This window comes from Papaver somniferum, chromosome 2, assembly GCF_003573695.1.
Source record: "Papaver somniferum cultivar HN1 chromosome 2, ASM357369v1, whole genome shotgun sequence".
Classification (NCBI taxonomy): domain Eukaryota; kingdom Viridiplantae; phylum Streptophyta; class Magnoliopsida; order Ranunculales; family Papaveraceae; genus Papaver; species Papaver somniferum.
In genome coordinates this window covers 50,431,999-50,455,824 of record NC_039359.1, presented here as the reverse complement: position 1 = coordinate 50,455,824, position 23,826 = coordinate 50,431,999, and the positions used below count along the sequence as shown (strand labels likewise).

At 35.3% G+C, this 23,826-nt stretch overlaps 2 protein-coding genes and 1 pseudogene across 4 annotated transcripts; all 3 read right to left on the bottom strand.

Annotated features, from left to right (window-relative positions):
• Window positions 1-5,493: 5,493 nt before the first annotated feature.
• On the bottom strand, window positions 5,494-6,457 carry LOC113350975. Its single transcript, XM_026595066.1, has 2 exons — window positions 6,382-6,457; window positions 5,494-6,299 (listed from the first exon to the last, which is right to left on the bottom strand). Exons 1-2 carry the CDS (start codon window positions 6,455-6,457, stop codon window positions 5,494-5,496), a joined length of 882 nt encoding a protein of 293 aa, XP_026450851.1.
• A 285-nt stretch (window positions 6,458-6,742) lies between these two features.
• Window positions 6,743-9,004, bottom strand: LOC113353234 (GDSL esterase/lipase At4g16230-like). Of its 3 annotated transcripts, none has more exons than XM_026596905.1 (5): window positions 8,626-9,004; window positions 8,314-8,444; window positions 7,708-7,953; window positions 7,328-7,607; window positions 6,743-7,210 (listed from the first exon to the last, which is right to left on the bottom strand). In XM_026596905.1, the coding sequence occupies exons 1-5, from the start codon at window positions 8,915-8,917 to the stop codon at window positions 6,984-6,986; spliced, it is 1,176 nt and encodes a 391-aa protein (XP_026452690.1). In that variant the 5' UTR covers window positions 8,918-9,004; the 3' UTR covers window positions 6,743-6,983. The 3 variants fall into 3 exon arrangements, with proteins under 3 accessions (XP_026452690.1, XP_026452691.1, XP_026452692.1); XM_026596906.1 differs by having other exon boundaries at window positions 7,130-7,210; window positions 7,320-7,607; XM_026596907.1 differs by having other exon boundaries at window positions 7,147-7,210; window positions 7,324-7,607.
• Window positions 9,005-12,318: 3,314 nt separating this feature from the next.
• Window positions 12,319-16,956, bottom strand: LOC113353233 (annotated as a pseudogene).
• Between the last annotated feature and the right edge of the window lie 6,870 nt (window positions 16,957-23,826).

Below are 23,826 nucleotides of genomic sequence, written 5' to 3'. Positions count from 1 at the left end.
CAGAAACAGAGTTTGGTAAAGCTCTGATTTCTTCTTCTCTGGCTCTCCTTAGGTTCCCAAATTCTCGACACATCTTCTATATGACCCAAGACATCTATTTATATCAAAAATACCGACTAAATCTCTCCCAAATCTTCCAAAATCTCTTTCCTTCTCTTCACGGCCAAGTTACGACAATTTCTTCTTTTAGGATTTCTACGCGTTTCTAAGCTTTCATTTTTATTCTAAACTCTTCCTTAGATAGATACAAATCTTTGGGAAGGTTTACAGCGTTTTAATCACTCTAAAATTCCCTAAAACAGGTCACACACGTGACTTTCCATATTTTCTTGTTGTGAGAAAAATCCGTTGTTTGAGCCCAATTCAATCGATTTAAACACCCATATCAGATTCCTAGACCCATAAGGAGTCTATCCTATGAAAATCAGAGGTTTAATCGACCTCAAACTCCTCCAAATCACGATTGCCAAAACTGCTCTTTAACTACATTTTTTTGAATGTTGAAGATGGTTTCCCCTTATCCAGAGTAGGGGTGCGATTAGAAGATGCCTGGAATGGGATGTCCCTTAGTAATTAGGTTACCCCTTATCCAAAGTGAGGGTCTGAATAGCAAATGTCCTCCCATGAACGCTAAAAACACTTTTCGAGCCAATTTCGCCGCAAAATCTTATTTTTCCAAAAACACCTATAAAGACATAAAAAGCCAAAATAAATACAAAATCGAGCACTAACAATATTTACAATTGAGATTATATCAGACATAAAAATGTGTCTATCACGTATTTTGTCTGAGAAAGGAATATACGATTTGCATCTCTCTTAACCTCCAAACCCAAAAAATAATGCAAATCTCCTAAGTCTTTGAGAGGAAAATGTTGTTGAAGAAGAGAGATTAGCTCAGAGCAATATGAAGAAGAGTTACATGTGATGAGAATGTCATCTACATTTACAAGAATCATGGCAAGTCTTGAACCAATCTTCTGAACAAAGAGAGAAGTATCTGTTGTGGAAGGAACAAATTTATAAGATAGAGGGATATTCATTAACTTCTCATACCATGCTATGGGTGCCTGCTTAAATCCATACAAATATTTGTGGAGTTTACAAACTTTATGAGGGTGCTCAGGATCAACAAAACCTGGTGGTTGAGTCATGTAAACATCTTCTTGTAGTTCACCATGAAGAAATGCATTACTAACATCAAGTTGACTGATTTTCCATCCAAATTGTACAGCTAAAGAAAGAAGAACTCTGATGGTAGTAGGCTTTGCAACTGGGCTGAATGTTTCATCATAGTCAAGACCAGCTTGTTAGAGAAAGCCTTTTGCAACTAGTATGGTTTTATGCCTTTCTATGGTACCATCAGGATTGTATTTGACTATAAAAACCCATTTACATCCTACTAAGTTTTGAACTGGGTCGGGATCAACTAAGGACCATGTTCCTGCTGTTTGTAAAGCATTGTATTCAGTAACAAGAGCAGGGCCCCATTTTGGATGCTTATTATATTGAGATACACTAGTAGGTAGAGAAGAGGGTGTATTGGAAACAACAGAAGCAGAAACAACATATTTGGAGCAATAAATCTTTGGTTTCCTAATCCCCAGTTTACCCCTTGTGACCATGTTATGTTTATTCATGACAATAGTAGGAGAAGAAGATACCTCAGCTGCAACAGTAGTAGATGATGTAGATGAAGAAGGTACAGCAGAAGTAGCTGAAGTTGAAACTGGACTAGCAACTGGTACAATTGGTACATCATCTGACATTTGAGGAGAAACAGCTGACACAGAAGTAGCTGGTGAAATGTATGAAGTATCCAGTGCACAAGGAGGAGTTGACCCAGTAGAAGTAGGTGGAGAAGTACTTGGCAAAGTAGAAACAGGAAAATCTGAAGTACTAGTATGAACTGATGCAACTGTGGAGATTAGTGGTGGAATTCTCATAGGATACGAGGTTTTATCAAACACCACATTTCTGGAAATATATACTCTGCCAGAAGAAGGATGAAGAAACCTGTAACCTTTATGAGTTAAGTTATAACCAATAAAGATGCAATGTAAGCTTCTTGGCTCCAATTTATGAGCTGTGTAAGGTTTTAGCCATGGGTAACAGAGACAACCAAAAGATTTCAAGAAGTGATAATCTGGGGACCAGTTAAACAAAATCTCATAAGGGGACTTGTAAGCTATGGATTTTGTGGGTAATCTATTAATAGTGTAGTTAGCTGTTTGAAAAGCTTCAACCCAATAAGCATCTAAAAGCCTTGACCGAATAAGATAAGTCCTTCCAACCTCAACTAAATGTTTGTGTTTTACTTCTGCAACTCCATTTTGTTGGGGAGTGTGACGGAAACTGAACTCATGAAGAATACCACAAAGAGATAAAAAATATTGTAATTCATTGTATAGAAATTCACCACCTCCATCAGTTCTGATAATACTAATTGTATTGCCAAGCATATTTTCAACTTGAGATTTAAAATGAAAGAAGAAAGTCATAAAATCTGATTTGTCATACAATGGAAAAATCCAACAATACTTGGAGAAGTCATCAATGATGTCAACATAGTACTTATAACCATTGTTGGAAGTTACAGGACTTGGACTCCAAAGATCTAGATGTAACAAATGTAAGGGTTTAGTACTGCAATGAGATGAAGCAGAGAATGGTAGTCTATGGCTTCTGCCAAGTTTGCATTCATGACAAAAAACAGGTGTTTTGACTATGTTTGACAATGAAAGAACTCTACTGACATGTTGCGTAGTTGCGAAAGAAGGATGACCAAGTCTTTTATACCATATAACAGCTGTAGGTGATGAAGAGCTGGAGTAAGCATGATGTCATGTATCTGATGAAGCTTGAGATGCATGTGTTTCATTGAAATACATTGTATATAGTCCATTACTGTGAGGGCCTTGTAAAGTAATCTTTCCAGAGAACATATCCTTGACAATAAGACCAATGGGATCAAATGTAATTGAGCATTCGTTATCTGATGTAAATTTATGGACTGACAACAGATTGGCTGAGGCTTGAGGCACATGAAGTATATTGTTCAAAGCAAAAAGATGAGCAGGAGTGTATTTAATAGCAGAACCAATATGATGAATTTTCGTACCTGAACCATTGGCAGTGTGAATTTTATCAGAACCATCAAAAGGATTGGATGTATGTAATTCAGATTCATCAGCTGTAATGTATTGATTTGCACCTGTGTCTGCATACCAAGGGTTTTCTCCCAAAATATTTGCAGAAGCTAACATTGCACTAAAGAGATGTGGTGTTTTTGCATTCTGATAGGAAAAATTCATACGGTGGCGACAGGACAAAGCATCATGTCCAGGTTTGATGCAAATTTGACAAGGAACAGAATCTGGTGCTGATGAAGTAGATGGTTGTGAAGTGGGAGGTGGTGGTGGTACAGAGGTAAAGTTGAAATTACTAGGAGAAGGAGATCTAAGATGAAATTGAAATTGACTCCTAGGAGGTTGATGATAGTAATTACCTCTACCACGATCACGAGATGAAGAAGCATACTGGTTTCTCATTGAAGCTTGATAAGCATCAAAAGCACGACTGTTAGCTTCAGAAAGAAGAGCTGTTGAGCGATTCTGTACTGCAATTTCTTCAGACAGTAAAAGATTATGAAGCTCTCTTGAATCAACTGGTGGAAATCTGATGCGAATCGAAGTACTGAAAGATTGATATTCTTGACCAATTCCATTTAGGATAGTAACAACTAACTCATCATCAGACATAGGAGTCCCAGATGCATCTAATTGATCTGCAATCTTCTTGACTTCACCAAGATAGGTCATCATAGATCCAGAACCAAGTTTTAAGGATTGTAATCTTGTGCGAAGTTGAATTGAATATGTAGTATAGCTTCTTGCAAATCGTAACTGAATGTTGTCGCATAATTCTTTAGCAGAAGTAGCACCAACAACATAGGGGAGAACTGAATCAGAAATGGTGGATTGGATCCAAAGGATTAAAGTATTATCATCTTCAATCCAGTTATTGTAAGACGGATTGATGAGTTCTCTGTCATCACCATCAATCCATTCTTGAATGTATTTTCTAGGACAAGGAATTGAACCATCAAGAAATCCTGAAACGTTGTATTTCTTTAACAAAGGAAAGAGAATGCTCTTCCAAGTGAGAAAATTCTCTTCTGTGAGTTTTAAATGAATAATATTCGAGATGTGATTCAACGGAATTTGAGAAATACGAGAATCATAGTGATTATAAGCCATTGAATCTCTAAAAAGAAGAAAGCAGTAGCAGAGAGATTAAGGATCTAAGATCAAGGTAAAGAAGGCAGCGGAAAAAGGATCTTACCGACATCTATGCAGAGAGACATGTGAGATCGACGGGTATGAAATACCGACCGGAACAAAAGTCATCATAATGCTCGGGCAATTGCAAGAGATCCAGAACAATGGCATAATCCAGATACTTTCGAGCCATAAAGATTTGACAGCATACGTATCGACTACGAAGGAACTAATTTTGAGTATATTCCATTTGGGGCAGGTAGAAGGATGTGTCCAGGTATGGTTTTTGGCATATCAAATGTTGAACTTCTACTTGCTCAACTGCTCTACCATTTTGATTGGAAGCTCCCCAATGGGGTTAACCCAAAAAACCTGGATATGACTGAGCAATTTGGTGCAGTTGTCAAAAGAAAAAACGATTTATACTTGACTCATGTCCCTTGTACAATCTCATGTTGAATCCATTAGAATTAAACTCACATATCTTATTTTACTAATAATCTTACTAATTTTGTGTATATGGAAAATGGGTCATTTGTCCAAATATTTTTAAAACATGGTTCAAATGTACGAGTAAAAATTATTATGTGTGAAATGGACACCAAAAAAATAGCAAGGATGAAACTGGGTGCATTCTGATGTAAATTAAAAATAAGAAAAAGTATTTAAAAATGGGTAGGACGAAACTATATACATCTTGGCTATTTTGACATTTTTGTCCATTTAAACAGTATCAAAATCTAAATGTCCTTTTCACCCAGGAATTGTTGATTTTGGTCTTTTTAACCAATTTTGTGTATAAAGAAAAGAGCTCCTAAATTACTTAGTTGTCCCCATTTTTTACATATTTATATAAATACCATTATTTTAAAAATAGATCAAAATTTTTAAAAACTTAATATATTTCAAAATATATATCGGATTTTTGTAAAATTTATATATTTGAAAAGTTCTTTCAATTATCTACGAAAAAATTGCAAATAAGAATAAGAATGGTAAATTTTTGTTTTAGGAAAAAAATTGCATGACTTTCAATTTTAATATTGTTGGACGAGTAAAATTATCGCACATGTGTCCGTACTAGTATGGAATAATGGTAGCATTCAAAAATTTGTATTTATAATTCTTTCTTTACAGGTCCAACCATTTTTGCACCCATTTCGTTGCATTCTCTACATTTGAGTGCCCATGAAAATGAAAAACTAATTAATCTCTACATATACTTGTGCATTCGATTATGAAACCGAAACAAATGAAAGAGAGTGAATAAATCATCAACCTCTGTGTTTAATTTGAACAGGAATTTCCACAAAATCTTAACTCCTTGTTTAAATGGAGGGTTTGGGGCATTCATAGAAGATATATAAAATGCAGAAAACCCCACAAAACCAAGAAGGACTAGAAATTTGAATACCTGATGCAAAATCCAGCTTCTCCCATTCTTCTCCTCCACCTCTTGTTTTTCTTCTATTTCAGCTTCACTTTCATGTTCAGAAGAAGAACCCTTGTTTGTGTTTGATCTTTCATTAGTACCAATTCTTGAAGTAGATGGTTCTGATTCTTGCTCTGCTCGTTGTTTTAATTCATTCCTTTTTCGTTCAAGTATGTTAACTCTACCAATAGGATTGGAACTAAGAAACTCTGGTTTTGGGGATAAGCAATCTGTTTTTGGATCATAAGGGGGTTCTTCATCTGAATTAGTCGTGTTTGAAAAGATAGGTGTAACCCGAGATGAAACCAAATCGTTTGATTCACGATTTGGAGGTATCTGAGATGATGAATTTGAGGTTTTTGAATCAAGAACTGGGATCTCTGAAACATGGGTTGTTCTTGTTGTTTCAGAAATAGAAAAATCGTTTCTGTCCACCAAAATCTTCCTTCTTGATGACACAAATTGTCTGGGTGTTGGTGGTTTTTCAGGGTTTTGTAATTTAGATGAATAGTAACTCATATGATTTGTCATCAAATTCTCTTGGTTTTCATTACTTTCTCTTCTTCTAGCAATCTTTTGCTTTAAATCTATAGAAGAAGAAGATAAAAATTCAGAAAACAAAAAACACAAAAATTTCAGGAAATTAAGCAAAACAGAGACTTTACTTACCAGATGATGATCGGAGTAGTCTAGGTATAACAGCAGGTTTGATTACTTGTTTACTGTAATTTCTAGAAACGTCCATTTGATTTTGAGTTTTCAAAAAATTTCTTCCTCAGAAAGATTCTGGATTGCTTTAAACAGAGAGAATGAAATGAGTGGTATTCGGTACTAGGTTTGTAGTTTTTGTATTTTTGTCTAAGGGATGGCAGAGATGCAGCTTTTGGGGGATTTGAATGTTTTATATTATGTGACCGTTGAGATCATCAGGCACCTTAACGGTACAATTTATTGACTTTTGAAAGGTCAATGGTCAATTTATTTTGAATCTTTGGAATTAATTATTTGTATTCTGGAATTAAAGGTCCCAAGTTACATTCAACTCTTCTCTTTATATACATAATACCACTCGGAAACCTTAATATAGCTACCTATAATAGAGCCCACCAAAGAATCAGCGTAAAACGAAATGTTACAAACATTTAAAAATAGCTAGAATAGTGTCCATAAACTTGGGGGATCATCCCACCATGTTTGGTTCCACAGAGCCAAAGAAAGAATTGAACCCCGAAGTTGTCAGCAACAAGTACTGCAATTACTGAGTCAATGGCTCACGTGTAGTAGAGTTGTTGAATAGTGTATGGGAATACGTATTTAGAATCGCGCTCCAGCAACTTCTTTGCAAAAATGTAATATGTAGCATCAGTTGGATGAGCCTCATCCCAAAATACATACTTGGATCGGTCTGCACAAACCTCTCCCTTTGCATTGCACGCTAACAAACCTCGTAATGGATCGGGAAGCGTTTGGCAACATGAATCTCTATAATTCTCAAAGCCTGGTTAAACATCAAAAACACAGACTAATTAATCATCATAATGAAGTGGTTACCCAATAATTAACCTCGAATTAGCCCTATAAGAAAGATTCCCATTATGCATACGTACGTACGTAACGTAAGATTGATAGTTATCGATAACATCAGTAAAAACTCCATAAATATCTACATATAGGAATTTAGATTCCAAATTTTTTGAGTTGAACTCCATCACTAGGCTCTTCAATTTCTTGTTGAATAACATTGCTGCATCATTCATTTCACTAATGCACGCATCATCCTTCGCATGCCATTCTGTGGCATTCAAAATTCTATTTATAGCTCTTTCTAAGGGAATGCAACCAACAGGTCCAACATTTGCAACTGCAACCTTTCTTGCACCCATTTCATATAATCTCTACATAATGAAAATGATAAAAAAAAAAAAATTAGAGTCTCCATATACATGTGCTTAGAATTTGTAAAACAAATGAAAGAGAGTAAATAAATCATCTTACTGTTAGTTGAAGTCTGAATCTTGAGATTAGTTTGTCGATAAACATTGCCGGGGTTAGCATCTTTTGCTCCGGTTTTGAGAGAAATGGAATGTAATAGTTGTCAATGAAATCATTGGATCCCATTACAACAACGAAAAGAGATTTCGCAAGAAATTTCTTTGAACCACAATCACCAAACTTGGAGATTATGTAGTTCTTTGTATTTGCGAAGTTATCGAGTTGTGCATCCATGTTTATTCGATTACCCTGTATACACAAACAAAATATCGCTTCAATTAATTACTCTCTTCGTCCAAATTATATTGGTGGAGAATTAGATTTTGGTTATCCATCAATTAATTACTCTCTTCAAATTCCTAGATAACTCTTTCCAAATATGCCCATATTTATTACACTAACACTATACTAAGTAAGATTAGTTTAATATTTATAATTTTCATCAAAGTAAAGAGTAATAAAATAAAAAAGAGAATGAATATTTATAAGACTCATACAGATTTTTTAATCTATGAGATTTGGGTTATTATATAACTTGGATGGATGGAGTATTTATAAGAAATCTAAAAATTAAGAGGGTAACGTATACATCGTTAATGAATTACGTACTAAGATCATGCCAGTTTCATTAAGAATTCCGCCACCACCAGACGCATAATTGACTCCATGAAGAACGACATCGCCAACCGTTGCTGGATCTAAGAAAGCACGAATATAGTCTTTCACGCCAAACATTTCTCCTGGTCAATATATGAACGTTTTAATCAAATTTACATGCAAATTAAATTAAAAACTGAATAATGTTTAGCAAAATCCCAACTATATCCTAACAAATCAAATTCATTTATAAATAAAAACCAGAAAATGTGGAAAAATCTTTACGCAAAATTGTTTCTTAACTAGTCCGTAGGTATGCCATACCTACTATGTCAACGAGTGTTCTTCCATTGGTATAACGTCCGGTCCAAGGTTTCCCGCGTGGAAAATTAATTCCGTAAGGGCGGAAATTGTTTCTAGTAAACATAGTATGATCAATATAGTTATTGTTACCAGCATCAACTAAAGAATCTCCAAGGATATATATCGCCGGACGCTGAAAACCCTTGTCATTGCCCCGGGGTGTCACCGAACGACAACTCATGGCAAACACAACGAGAACCATAAGAACGTTCATCGTAAGAGATTTAAGAAAATTTGAGTATGAAGAGATCATAATGCTATACACTTTAGACTCAAATTAAAGACCTTCGAATACAAAGAAGTAGGTAACTTATAAAGAACATTAATATGTGCTGTTGTAAGGCAGTTGCATGGATCGTTGAGAACATGATATTATGCAGCTCCTATTTATTAACTTTTACACTAGCTTTTATTGTACTATGAAAATGCAGTTCACCATTAATGATAATCCGAGCTAACTTAGATGAATATCGCTTGTGAGAGGTGGATATATATTCAGGAAACATAGATAACAAGGTACAGAATTTCGATCATATTTTCGCCTATATATGTGGTACGGAGGGAGTATAAGTTAACAAAAGCCCATATTTTCTTGGTCAGATTTATGTTTGCAGTTATGCACAACCACACATATTTATTAAAACAACTACTTACAAAGCCGGTGGCAATGTGCTTGGCCCTCTAATTGCAGCAGCATTCTAGTTGTTGTCTCGGGTAAAAAACATTCTCCAAAACTTCAGACTTTGCAGCTTTCGTAATTTGCCTAATAAAAGGATATCGGCGTGTTAGGCTGACCCCCTAACGTTAGATATCGACAAACGCGAGTTAGTTTTGAAACTTCTTTTGTTGTACTGTATTTTCTTTTTTCCATTGTAATGAATTCTAGAAAGGTATAATTTGGCATGAAATCTACTTGTGCCGAGACTAAATGGTCACATCACATCATTCACATCGATATCCTTATATCTTGTGCAATTTTTGTTGATAGGCTAGGTGAGATCAGTTTTGCCAAATAACTAGCTTTGCTTGAATTTATTATTTTAGTACCCGAAATGCAAGACTTTATTAAATTTCAGCTGTCATATTTGAAACACAGAATTTGTAAGTGTGTTCCAAATATATATGTGTGAAGTGCCAGAGCATGTACCAAAATTTGGGTCGCTGTGAAAAGTTTAGCTTCGTTCTTGTGAGCTGGTAAGCAACATAATTATTATTACAAGCAAGATGATGATGATACGTATGAGCATTCAAATATTATATAGGTTTTCAGTCCTATCAAATTGTGTGCGTCGTAGCACTGAATAAAAACTAGATTTTGGTCTCTCGGGAACAATGACTCGATCGCAAAAGAAAAAAATTTAAAAAAAATAATAATCTAAAGGCCCAAATGTAGAACAGCAACAGTTATTGCTTGTTTGGCACGTTTATCAATGAAACTTATAGCCGATGAAACTTCAAATAAAATGACGGTCATAAAATTAATGGATGAAACTTCAAATAAGCAACGCAAACACCATATACCAAACTGCATTAAGTTGAAATGATTTTGTGTTATTGAAAGATAATCAAAATCAATTACAATTACAGACTTTATATCAGAGACGAGTCGAGTAACTGTAACCAAAATTGAAACAAAACCACAAAAAAAGTTTCTAAAAGTGTTATAACAGAAAGGAGGACAACACGTAAGTCCATTATTACAACGGGATAAAATGAAATCTTATCATCCGACACAAACTGAGCAGTGATATAATCTCATCAACTCCGAGCTTTATTTTCATTAAATACAAGCATTTCTAGGAACCTATAATTCCAGTAACTCGTAGGGATCAAGAGATAGTGAATGTAACGGTAGTAGGAGGGGTAGCGGTAGGGCAGTTTGTATCGGTAGCCGGAGCTGTAGCGGTAGGACACTTTGTATCGGTAGTAGGAGTAGGAGCACTAGTAATAGGACAGCTTGTATCGGTAGCTTGAGTAGTAGTAGGACAGTTTGTATCGGAAGTAGGACCGGTAGTAGGAAAATTTGTATCGGCGGTGGGACAGTTTGTATCGGAAACAGGGGTAGCAGTAGAGGTTGGGCAGTCTGTATCCGTGGTAGCAGTAGAGGTTGGGCAGTCTGTATCGGTGGTGGTAGTAGTAGTAGGACAGTTGGTATCGGCAGTAGGACGGTTTGTATCGGAAATTGATGGCCCAAAATGAGAACGAGCTACCACGATCTTTGTCGACGAAAATGTTATGACGATCAAACACATGACAGAGAGAAATAGTTTTGAAGAACCCATGATTGAACAAAAGAGATGAAGCAACTTATGAACAGAATTTGTTGTGGAATGAGTTTTGGTTTGCTTAACTTTATTCGTTTATATAGGAAATGACCATGGCTCAAGATTTAACTATCGGTTGATATGTACATGTTACTAGTTTACTGATTGATGTGCTTCAAATTGAATGAGTATCCAAAAAAATATAACAGGGATTGTTATTGGTGTAGTTAACCTTCTACTCTTTTCAATCGATGGATTATATTTCTCATTTTGTACAATAAATCCAAGATCTATAATAGATACTAAATGCACTTAATATTCTAGTTTAATTGACTATCTATCTAGCTACAGTAATTAATATCGCATTTATTTGTACCAGCAACTGATATCTTGAGGTATTCTCAGTATGCATATATATATCCAGTAATACCATCCATTCTAAAGTTGTTAATCTCATGAGCCGTGAAATTTTGCAATCCAATACGTGCAAGTCCTTCAGACATGGCATTCCACAGTGATCGATAACGAAACTCTTTGGAGTCGAGGAAATCCAAAGCAGAGCATTTCATGCAGGCCCCTGCATGAGGTCAAAACCGTTTAGGTAGACCTAGAGGAGTTTGTCATCGGGTCTTCTTCCAACATGTTTTGAAAGTATAACTTGTTAAGGCTTGGTGCAAAGAGATTTCCGTAGAAAGACAATGTGCCACTTAAACAAATTAAAAGAAGATTACTTACAACAGGAAGTAAGGCCATGCATTATTGACTCCTGTCCCAAACAGGGTCAAGGCAGAAGACCTGACATCACAGAGCAGTTTGGTGCGGTTGTCAAGAGAAGAACTTGACTCCTGTCCCTTGTGCAATCTCAAATCTAATGACTAATCCTTTATGACTAGACTAGAGGACCGCTTGCTTGCAAGGTGGAAGACTTAAAATGCAGAGGAAGGAATCAGTTTGGGTTTCTATGGTTGTTGTTAGTTATTGAATCATTTGCACTAGTAAATCCAGTTTGCTTCTTCAGTGGTTTAGTTTTTCATAATTCATGTTGTTAAGAAGTAATTAATTGGAAGATAAGATAAGATGTAGATTTCTTTTTCCCAAACTGAAATCGCAAAATCAGAGATCCATTAAGATTTGAAATTGAGAAATAAGACTCAAGCTGAATCACCTATTGCTAGAAGTGAAGATAAAGCAAGGGCGCACGAATAAACCTGTCGATTCGACTCAATTTCTGACCAAATATCAGATACAAAATTATAGTTTGTCACTATTTTTTTTTTGAAACCCTATAGAAGCTAACAGAGTTTAGCAAGTATAAAAATACGATAAGAGGCTTGACTAATAATGTACTATATAAAATTGAATTATAAAAATAAAAAATAGTTAGGTCAAATTGGTCTTTGACAGTCAAAGGGTTGAGTCCCGACCCCATCACCTGGTCAAAATCCGGGAACCATCCAACAAACAACCCAGGATAATAAAAAAAGAGAGATGAGAGACGGAGACAAAAGATCTAAGATGATTTAGGATATTGCTCTAATTTATATACATATGCAACAAGCATGGCTCAAAATAAGGCTACTGTCCTACAGTATCAGGCTGCCACAGCCTTAAAGTCAATATAACTATGTTCCTAAAGTTATACTACCAGCAAAAACCACCAGGACATTGTGCGAGCAGATGTATTAGCATGCCAACAAGGAATCAAGAATCTCTACCTTTAGAAGTCATTTCCTGTCAAATCAAAAATAAAGAAACAATAAACACATCTTGTTAAGACATCTCATTTCATCGTCTGAAAATTGACTTTTTATCCAAATGCAAAGTTTTATGAAAGTACAATAAAAGAAAAATGGAACATGAATCAAAGAGAAAGATTAGTTGTCTTGTCTTACATGAGGATAGGTGGGCATGTTTAGAACTTGTCTTGAATGGCTAAGACTCGTCTGCTGCACATACTACAAAAGAGAGACGACCATTAAGTGTTTACAAGATATAGAGTACAACTGCTTCCTCATATATTTAGAGTTTGTATGTTGTTGAGATAACCAGCCGAGGGTTCTCATAGTATATGAAAATTAGTGACATACCACAGGGGGAGGTCCAGTTGGATGGACAAATGCTTGGGGTGCTTGGACTGGTGCAGCCGGAAAACCGTACATAACTGGCTGTGGTGCAGTAAATACTGGTCCAATCTGAAAAACAGACATGGCGTTACTGATAGGGACGATATGCGTGTAAGTATCTAATATACATTATTTCAAGCAATTATCCGAAAGTAAGAGACAGCTCACCCCAAGGCCAATTGGTAGGCCGTGCATATATTGGACAGCAGAAGGAATAGTTGGAAAATAGTATGGAACATCAGCAACTGGCGAAGGAGGCCTCAATGGGATTTGCGTAGGAGTGAAACTCTTTGCATTTGGATTCAGCTTGAACTCCTTTGTTACAACATTCCACACATAAAATGTCACAAGATTCATCAGTAAGAAAACCAGGATGGCTGCAAGAAATAAAAATAAATTGCCAAAAGAAAAGAGAGGCAGATAACAAGACACAAAGACATGTATAGAAAGGACACACACCCTAGCAAAAGGATTCAACTTCGATTTCTCTGATGATAACGAGCTTATAGAAGAGCTTGGAGACAAACCCGGACTACTGGAAGTAGGCGCAGCAGCAATACAATCTGAAGCTGATGATATAGAATTACCAGATTTTTTCCAGGGACGGGAACCATGTGCTTTGCCAGGTCCTCTTGACTCTAAAAACTCATTTGAAGAAACCATTCTTTCCTTGGAAGAGGAAGTACAAGATGAAGGTGAATTTGCCTTGGTACTGGAAGATAAACTCTCGTTGTCAGGAGTAATTTTTTTCTTCTCCAAGGATGATTGCATAACTACATTAATCATAAGTACAAGTCAAGTACCAGAACGAAATATACAGAGCGATATTGTTGAGCATCAATTCAAGAAGTTATCAGAATGGTATGAGCCAACATAGGTCAACAAAAAACTGAACATCATAGTTAAGCACTTAGAGAATCAATGGTGAAAAAAATACTAAAAAAAAAAAGATTTTCTCAAATATTCAAATAAGTTGTGTATTCATCAATGAGGTTGAGATCTCTTCAAGGCATGAAAGTAGCTGAACCGTCTGTGCAGTCATCTTAAAAATGAAGTATACAGTATATACATTAGGCTAAGAAGAAATGAACAAAATGCACTTAACATACCAGCGGAGTTCAACGTTTGAGCCGCTTCCGCAAGCTGCATTTTGAGAAAGAGCATTAAGTGAAAGTTAGTCACATTTGCCTGCTCTAGGGTAATGAGCTGTAATCCAAATTTTTGCAATAAGACCAAAATCTAACTCACAGTTTCCTGTCCTGTAGTCTTCAGTTTACATTTGTCTTCCCGATGATGCTCTCCTGACTGATTGTCTTTCATCCTACAATAAAAATTTTATAAAACAAGTTAAAGAAAGTTGAGAAATGCCGTCAATCAGAAAAAGAAAAAACAAGCTGAACCAAACAGTTTCCAAAGTTGTGCATGAAAGACCAGCTATTAATGCCTTATAATAGGGACAATGTAAGCCAAAGAATCAAACCAATACTGGGAAAGTAGTAGCACACCTTGTCTCCTTATCTTGTTTTGCTTGATCACTAAATCTCAACCAGGGATGATCACTGTGTCTGTTATGGTGAGAGGAAGATTCTTTATCCTGCATGGCATATAGAAGCGATAAATATATCAACTTTGCCTGGAAACTGGCAACAGTGCCTTATTCCTGCATATATATACTTAATATCGCAATAAAGCAGGCACAGTGAAGATGTCAACATTCTACAACTACTAATTTTTCCTGTTCCAAAAGAAACTGGGAAAAGACTAACCAGACACGAAGAAGTGCATTACTTTTCTTACCATTGATGAGCTAGCTGATGACGCTGTAGCTCCATCATTATCTTTTCCTCTGACCGCATCAGAAGACTTGCTAATTACAGAGCTAGAAGAACTTCCAAATGTTTCATTATTTAGTGAATCCGAATTAATCTCATCTGCTCCTTCCCATCCGCTATCATCATGACCTCTGAAAACTGACGAGTATCTAGTCTCCTCATCGATATTGCAATCATCATGAAAGTGAAGGCCTCTTTCCTATGGAATATATCAATCCATTAGCAACTGAGAGATGTTAATATTAAGTACCAAATATCAAGTTAAAGTTCACCTCTGCCAAGTGCAGATCTCGAGTGTCCTCGGCCTCGATTTCTTTTGCTATTCTTAAAGCTTCCCTTTCTAGCTCCTTCATTTGCGGACCTTTCACAAGCTTTGTGGTATAAATTTCTTCATCAAAGGTGCTCTCCACTCCAAATAATGTTTTATTAATTTCAAACTGATCCCATTTCCTGTTAAGGACAAATTATATAAGCATATACTGGGAGAAACATACTATCAAGTACAGGAGAAATGTAGACAGTTAAAGATGATAACCCCAAAATATGATACATATAGATATTTCAAGAGCCGAAAGTCATAATATAATGCCTCAGATAACTAGAACAGCATAAAATAGCAAAAACTGAGCCACTAAAAAAGCTAAGAGGGCGGCCTGGAGGCCGCATTCAATTCTTAATCTTGGTACAACACACCTATTGTCTGTGGCATCAAAGACATTCTCAAGATCAGGACACCGAGAATCATTATCTTCAGGGATCCAGCGCTCGAGTTGTCTCCCTTTCCCAGCCGAAGGAAAGTTCGATATTGAGGAATCAATCATTAGATCCTGCCGTTTTTCACCTTGGAGTCCTTTTTCCACATCATTCCCAGTAACAGAAACATCCTAACACAATACAACAATGAACATTCAAGGAAACGAATTTAATGTGTGTACATTTCAATGAACAATCTGGAATAACAAAGTCTCAATTACTACAAAATTCAAAATGCAGTTTCACCTTTGCTAAAACTTGCACAAGCTCTGTATCAGGTATTATTAAAGTCTTTGAAGGAGGTACTGTAATTATATCAGGATCAAAATTCTGTCTTTGCATGACCCATCTTTTACCAATTGAGCCATTTTCAGAATTATACCTACAATCCGAAAGCAGCTAATCAATATACTAAAATCACAAACAACAATTACATAACATAGTGAATCAAAAACATTTCGTGGATCAATCGCACTTCTGGTGCATGCATTCTAGGTGGCAGCAGTCCACATTGTCAAATGCCAACCATTCATCCAAACAAATTGACCATCCAACAGATGCAGCACCAGGTTAACCGAGCACGCAAATGTGCAATCCACAAATCAGTCTTTCATAGTGTGTTGGACACCAAGCATTCACACTCCCACAACAATTGCCCATCCAACAAATGCAGTACCAGCTCATATTCACACGCAAATGCGCAATCCATCATAACATTGCAAAAATTTACAGAAACTACATACACATTGTAGTACTCAAGCTAAGCCTAACTAAACCAGAGAATCATAAACACATGAGAAAAAATACATACCGAAATCCTTGTCGTCGGAAGCGGCATTAGTCGAATGAAAAATTCCAGAAAATACAGACCCATTCTTGACATAAACTTCCACTTGTTGTCCAATTAAACATGTAACCACATAAATAAGTCTATCATGTCCAATTTTACCACCATCACCACCACCTGTACACAATAAACCTCTATAAGAACCTAGGTCAAAAAAAAAATTACACTAGCAAGTGAAGTGAAATTACCTTCAGTAGTCGTAGAATTGTTACTAGGGTTTACTGATTTCCCACATTGTACATTACTACCATCCTCCACCACTCCACTCCCCTGAGAATCACCTCTCCGACGACTGACTCCGTTCCCAGAAACCCTTTGTTGTTGTACAACTTTCTGCATTCTGATTTTTTGAGTTTGAGGAGATTATAAGTGATTTTGGGGGGTTTCAGTGACTAGAAAACGGTGGTGTGACCAATGGAACCGATCGAGAACCGCCCGGAATGTGAGATTTCGGCGGGATTGAAAGGAGGTTTTCGGAGGTTTGGGTTTTTTTGGAGAAGAAGGTGAAAAGAGGAGGATTTTATTTCTTACTACAGAAGAAAAAAAAATGTGGAACAGTGAATGTTTATGAAACAGCAATGCAGGGATAGTGTTTAGTGTTTGTTGGGAATGTGTGAAATTTTTTTGGGAATGGGGGAAATTGGAACTGGGTGGACAGTGCAGAGAATGGAGTGTGGATAGGTTTGGTCAAATAGTTTTCAATTTGTTTGACTATTGTTATGCTTACGTGTAAAAAGGATCACGATGTGGACAGTAAAAGAGTTTAATATGAGTGATGATGATACACTGACCGACATTTTATCCCGAAAATCATCCCGGGAGGGGATCGGACGGAGAAAAACCAGGCTCTCAACATTGGGAGTAGGAAGGTTTAATGTGGGTCCCAGCACTATGTGTCTTGCGGGATTAAAACTCGTGGGTCCAGCACTATGTGTCTTGCGGGATTAAAACTCGGGAGCAAGTATCGGTCAATATATCATTTTCCGTTTAATATGGCTTTGTTTGGAGCATAGTGGTTAGTGGAAGCCCGCTGGCTCGGCGGCATCTTATGCTCCATATCTGAAGTATCCCTTATCCAAATAATTTTGGTAATATTCTTGAGTATCCCTAGTTGTGCGTTAGTATTCCCCTTATTTCAGTACTGCTAATTATGAGTCTCGATTTGAACAACACCTAGGACATATTGAAGCTTCATACTATTCACTTCGCTCGGTTAGTTAAAGGTTTATGATTTATTTTTAGTTAAAATGGATAAATTTTAAAAAAAAATTCCAACTTTTATATATTAGACACAATGAACGATTTTAAGAATTAATTTTCAGGGATATAATTGACAAAAATTTACTCTCTCAGTTTTCTTAACATGGGTGAGAATATCTAAACCTTCAACTAAATTTGGTCCGAATGAGTATAATTCTAATCATGTCATCGGATCCTTTCCCAATAACAATACCTGATATATGTAAGTTACAAGTGTTTTAGAAACACTTGTTTGATAACATGTCAAATGTCACATGCCATAAAAAAACTGGCTTGCAAAGTTAAAACTCACATGCTCCAGGTTTATAATGTTGCCGATATTAATAATGTAGTTGGACTATTTTTCTTTGCATTTTTTTTTTATAAATCGTGTAAAGTAAATTTTTCCAAAACCTCATAAAAAGATAACATTCCCTTGGTTGTCTCATGACATAAAGGAAGGAGTCACCATTCTCATTCTTCTCTCTAGGTCTAGTGAATTTGGAGCCATTTGCTTTACATAGTTTGTCTAGAAAAATTTTTCTTGAACAGAGAAATTGATCGATTGTTATTTTTGTTTCAGCAAATATTATATTGTTTTTCTTTTCTTTTGCAACAATTTTGGATAGTTATTCATTATCTGATATGTAAATAGATTTAGGTAGGATCCTTGCGAACATAATGTTTGGTTTGATCAGAAAAATGTTAATCTGAACCAAAATGAAAGTCCAAACTTTTGCTACAGTATAACGTCAACAAATAAATACCCTCGACATTGGGGGAGGGGAATTCGTTCGGTAAGGTTGTTTATCTATTCAATTTAAACAATATCTTTTTTCTTCTTCTGATTAACAGATATATACCATATGGAGTTTATCATATAAAAATTATTTAGTCTATAATAAATGATGAGAATGATCTTAACCATACGATAATGTGTCATACCGAATGTCTCAAATGAAGCATTCCACGCCGTAGTACTGTTAGAGCATTGCTCGGTCGAACTCGCATGCGTTGCTATCTCAAGCATGTTTGTCAATGTTAGTGATGAAAACTATAAGTCTTGATTTCTAGTCTATTATAGCTAAGTCTCGGACTAGGATAGAAAGTTTAGTTGAGCTCAAGGACTTCATGGCGATTCATCATACAAGAAGAAGAACTACTCAAGAAACCGGTGGAACTTCTCGACAAAAAGGTATGTGAAGACTTGAACTTATCTGTCACTCAAAAGTCTATCTAATCTATCTCTTACTCTTTGAGACAAGAAGTCGTATGCTATATATATATACTTGGATTATACACATTTGGTATTTCGAGCCGAGTATACCTCGCCTATCTATATCTCGAAATATGTGTTGGTAAGCTTTTCTCTTCGATCAAGTTTATCTTTACCATGTGACGAAAGTTATAATATGTTTCAATCATCTTGAAAATTGCTTTGACGAGAAATGGTGTAACAACTATATAACGTCCTCTAAGAATGTTTCAATGATTGAAATGAGAGTTTAGATTACATAACCAATGGTGGAAATAAGCATTGTTGTGGAAACACATTTATGTATAAGTCATATTCCTTGAACCAAAGTTTGCGAACTTTATTGATCAAGAGAACCGGAAGAATGGCGTGAGCCAAGTCCGCGAACTGCCGATGTTCTCAAACCCGAGAATTTCTGCTGGATTTGACAAATTACTTGCGTGAAGCTAAGTCCGCGAACTCAGTCCGCGAACCGGCGAAGTTCTCAAACCCGAGAATTTCTGCTGGAGTTTGTAAACTCTGCCCGGTAACTTAAGTCCGCGAACCTAGTTTGCGAACTTGAGAAGGTTATATATCTGAAGATGATTTCTGAACTTAAACTTTAAAAAGACTAAGGAATGCAGTTTGCAAACCGTGGCTATAAAAATTCATGAACCGATTCAAGTGAATCAAATCATCTTTGTTTCAACTGTGTCTTGTGTAGTACATGAGATTTCCTTGCAATTGAACAACTCTCTAACTAGTTCATTTGAAGTCATTTGAACTAGTTATGGTGAAGAAGAACATGGCTAACCTTTTGGTTAACTGTTGTTGATCCAACAAGTGCATACGTTTGGGTACGGTTAAGAAACCTAGAAGCGTGCATTGTCAAGTGTGTATAACAAGCTAAGTTTTCGATCTAACAGTTGAGAAATATTAGCTTGAATCTAAATCAGGTTTTCATGTAACGGTGAATATTGAATGCTTTGTTACTAAGCTAACATTGATTGGAAACCCTGATTTGAAAGACTATATAAAGGAGACATCTAGTATTGTGCAAACTAATCCCCACAACTCACGTCTGATATTAGTTTGCATACTAGAGTAGATTCTCCTTTAAACTTTGGTTTTCTTCTTCTAAAACCAGGTTAACGACTTAAAGACTTCATTGGGATTGTGAAGCCAGACCGATACTACTTTTATCATAGTTGTGTGATCTGATCTTGCATCTTCTATCGTACGAGTACAATCAGATTGATTGGCTTGAGATTAATATCTCCGATAGGAAAGATATAAAAAGTAATCACAAAAATCTTCGTCTCATTGTTTGTGATTCCGCAACATCTTGTTTCTCTACCATACGATTAATATTGTTGTGAGGTGATTGATAACTCTAGGCTGTTCTTCGGGAATATAAGACCGTATTATCAATTGGTTCCTATTCACCTTGATTATTATGAAAAGACGGAACAAAACCTTTAGGTTTTATATGTGGGAGACAGATTGATCCTTTGATAGACTTGTCTGTGGGAGACAGATTGTTTATTGTCAAAGCCTTCGATTTTGGGTCGTAGCAACTCTTAGTTGTGGGTGAGATCAGCTAAGGCAATCAAGTGCGCAGTATCCTGCTGGGATCAGAGGCGTAGGAGCATAACTGTACCTTGGATCAGTGGGAGATTGATTTGGGTTCAACTATAGTCCAGTCCGAAGTTAGCTTGGAGTAGGATAGTGTCTGTAGCGGCTTAATACAGTGTGTATTCAATATGGACTAAGTCCCGTGGTTTTTATGCATTTGCGGTTTCTCGTTAATAAAATTTATGGTGTCTATGTTATTTTTATTTCCGCATTATATTTGTTTATACAATTGAAATAATACAGGTTGTGCGTTTGAATCAATCAATTGGAAATCCGACCTTTGGTTGTTGATTGATATTGATTGATCCTTGGATATCGGTCTTTGGTACCATCCAAGTTATTCCTTGTATTTGATTAGAACTCGCAGTTGTTTCTTGAGTAAATCAAATCAAGAATAGAGATATAAACTCGTTGATATACTTTTAATTGATTGAGTCATGTTGATTTTCTTGAAAGTATATTCGAGTTTGTCCATACAGATTGCTAACTGAAATATTGAGTGGTGTTGTTAGATCCCCGTTTTTTCAAGTACTTTTGACGCAATCTTTATAAACCCTTTGAAATCGACGTAAAAGAGCACAAATGACACTTTTGTTGAAATATCAAATGATATAACTTCATATGGAAATCTTCACTTCAGTTACTTGCACAACTATAACAGATTGTCATTACCTTAGTCAAAATAAAAATGACTTCTTTTTATCCTCATGTAACAGTACCGAAAGGCAACCTAGAAAAAGGTATATACATGTAAAAAGAACATAACTTTACTTAGTTTACCAGAGACTAATATTTTATCGTCTAGTTTTATCAATCCACCATCTATCTTCTTAGTTTTTTTCTTCCATTGTGACTCAAGTTTATCTCTATTGTGAGAAAATAAAATGTTTGAACTAAGGAACTGTGATGGAAACATTGTCTTATATTTATTATTAGGCTTTTGGTCTGGTATTTGCAAAACGTGTGGGTCTAATCCTTGTGCTTTGAGAGTGTTAAACGTATGTTAATATAGTATGATTTGGTTCCTACGAATTAAAAGTTTTATGTTAGTGGAGTAGCGGTCAATATTTTTACTCTTATGTAATGCATGTTTATGCATTTTACATGAAATGCAAAAATTAGTTGATAGAGTATCATTGTTAATATAATTACTTGTTTCAATCTCTTTTTCGGTCCTCTCGATCCATGATGAAAATCGATTATATATCATTTTGACAGATGATTATATATGTGACAAACGATTATTATCGAACTGTAAACAATACAACGGAAGAACAGATTTAAAAGAAAACTATATAAAAACAACTGATAAATAAGTCGGTGGAAATTCCAATTATCCAAAATATATCAATTCGACTATAGTTTACCAACATTTGTTAATACATTTTATTTTATCTCTAGGGTGAAAACAATTGTAGCATTTGAGAAATAATACAACATCCAATATACAAGTTGTCAGGAGGAACGAATGAATCTTTTAAAAATAGAGTATTAACTTAAATATGGGCTTCAATCTTTTAAGATATTTAGTATTGCTAGTAGTATTTACTTGAATATGGAAATATGTATTAAAAGCACAATAAGTATAGAAAAATAACATAGTTTCAAGCTAGTTCATTGAAACTTAAATTTATATTAAAGGTTGGTGAGACAAACTGATTCCGCTTGATATATTGTAAATTAATTAAAAAAATAACATACTTCCCTGCTGACTATTGTAAATGTATTGGATGTGTTTTTCACGTTGATTTTACTTTTCTTTTTCCCGAGTTTTTCATTTCAATTTGGTGAAATTCCATTGATAAACAGCCCATCATTCAAAATTTTAAAAATTTTGCATGTTTTGAAATTCAGCGATTCCGATCGAAGCAAGAAAAAAAAAATTGAAGAAAAATTTAAAGCAAGAGATAAGTATTTCTGCATTAGCAAAGCAAGAAGAAGAAAGAAGGAAAAGGAGGTGACGAAAGAACATTTTATGGTGGAGAAGGAGGAAAATGAGGTGATAGAAGAATAGTTTTTGGTGGAGAAGGAGGCAAAGGAGGTGATGGAAGAACAATTTTTGATGGAGTACGAGGAAAAGGAGGTGAAGGAAAATCAGTAGGTTGTGCATATCCAGTAACAACCAATACTAGAATTCCTAAAGCCCACTTATAACACATCTTTTTTTTTTCTTCTTGCTTTGCTAAGACAATAATGCTTATCTCTTGTTTTAAATTTTTCTTCAGAAACTTTTTTTTTCTTCTTGCTTCGATCGGAATCGCTAAATTTCAGAATCCAGTACATGTAAAAAAAATTAAATTTTGAATGATAGTTTTTTGTTGTTTATCAATGAAATTTCACCAAATTGAAATGAAAAACTCAAGAAATAGAAACGTAAAACATGAAAAACCCATCCAATAGATTTACAGTAGTCGGAAGGGAAGTATGTTATTTTTTGCAATATATCAAAAGGAATGAATTTGTCTCACCAACCTTTAATATAAATTTGAGTTTCAATGAACAATCTTGAAACTATGTTATTCTTTCTATACTTATTTTGTTTTTAATATATATTTCCATATTTAAGTTAATACTACTAAGAATACTAAATATTACCACTGAAACTACAATTGCTCGCAAGAATTAAATATATAGTTCTACATGGTGTAATACAATTTTTTTTTAAATGTTTTTGTAGGAAATTCTCAAGGGATGTCTGCAACCTGCTGGGTTAGTCATAATCCAAGCAGTAAAACTCAAAAAGAGATAATATGTTGAACATTGATGTAAGGCTCGGATTAACAGATAATTTCGTAGTTCTTATTAGTTATGTGGATGCTCAGAATATTAATACTAATAGTAATAATAAAATAATTATTCAAGTCAACTCCTGATAATAATAACACAAATGATTGTAGAACAAAACACCGTTGTACGATGCAGTTTTTAAGCTTGTTAATTGAAGTGGATTCATTATTTGAGTATTTTCAGGATAATGTTGATGAAACTTTACTTCACATTCCTATTGAATAAGCTTGGGTTGTAAGATTATGTAGTACACATCTTACAAAAATGTCAATCGTCTCCTAGTGGCAAGATTCAGACTAAAAAATCATCTATATAACGAACTTAACAAAAGTTTTCTTTTTTCTGAAATTTTTAAGGTAAATATGTTCGCGAAACTAATATAGAATTCGTGAACCTAAAATGAGTTAGTTTATCCTAGAAACTGTTGAAACACTAAGTTTGCAAGCCT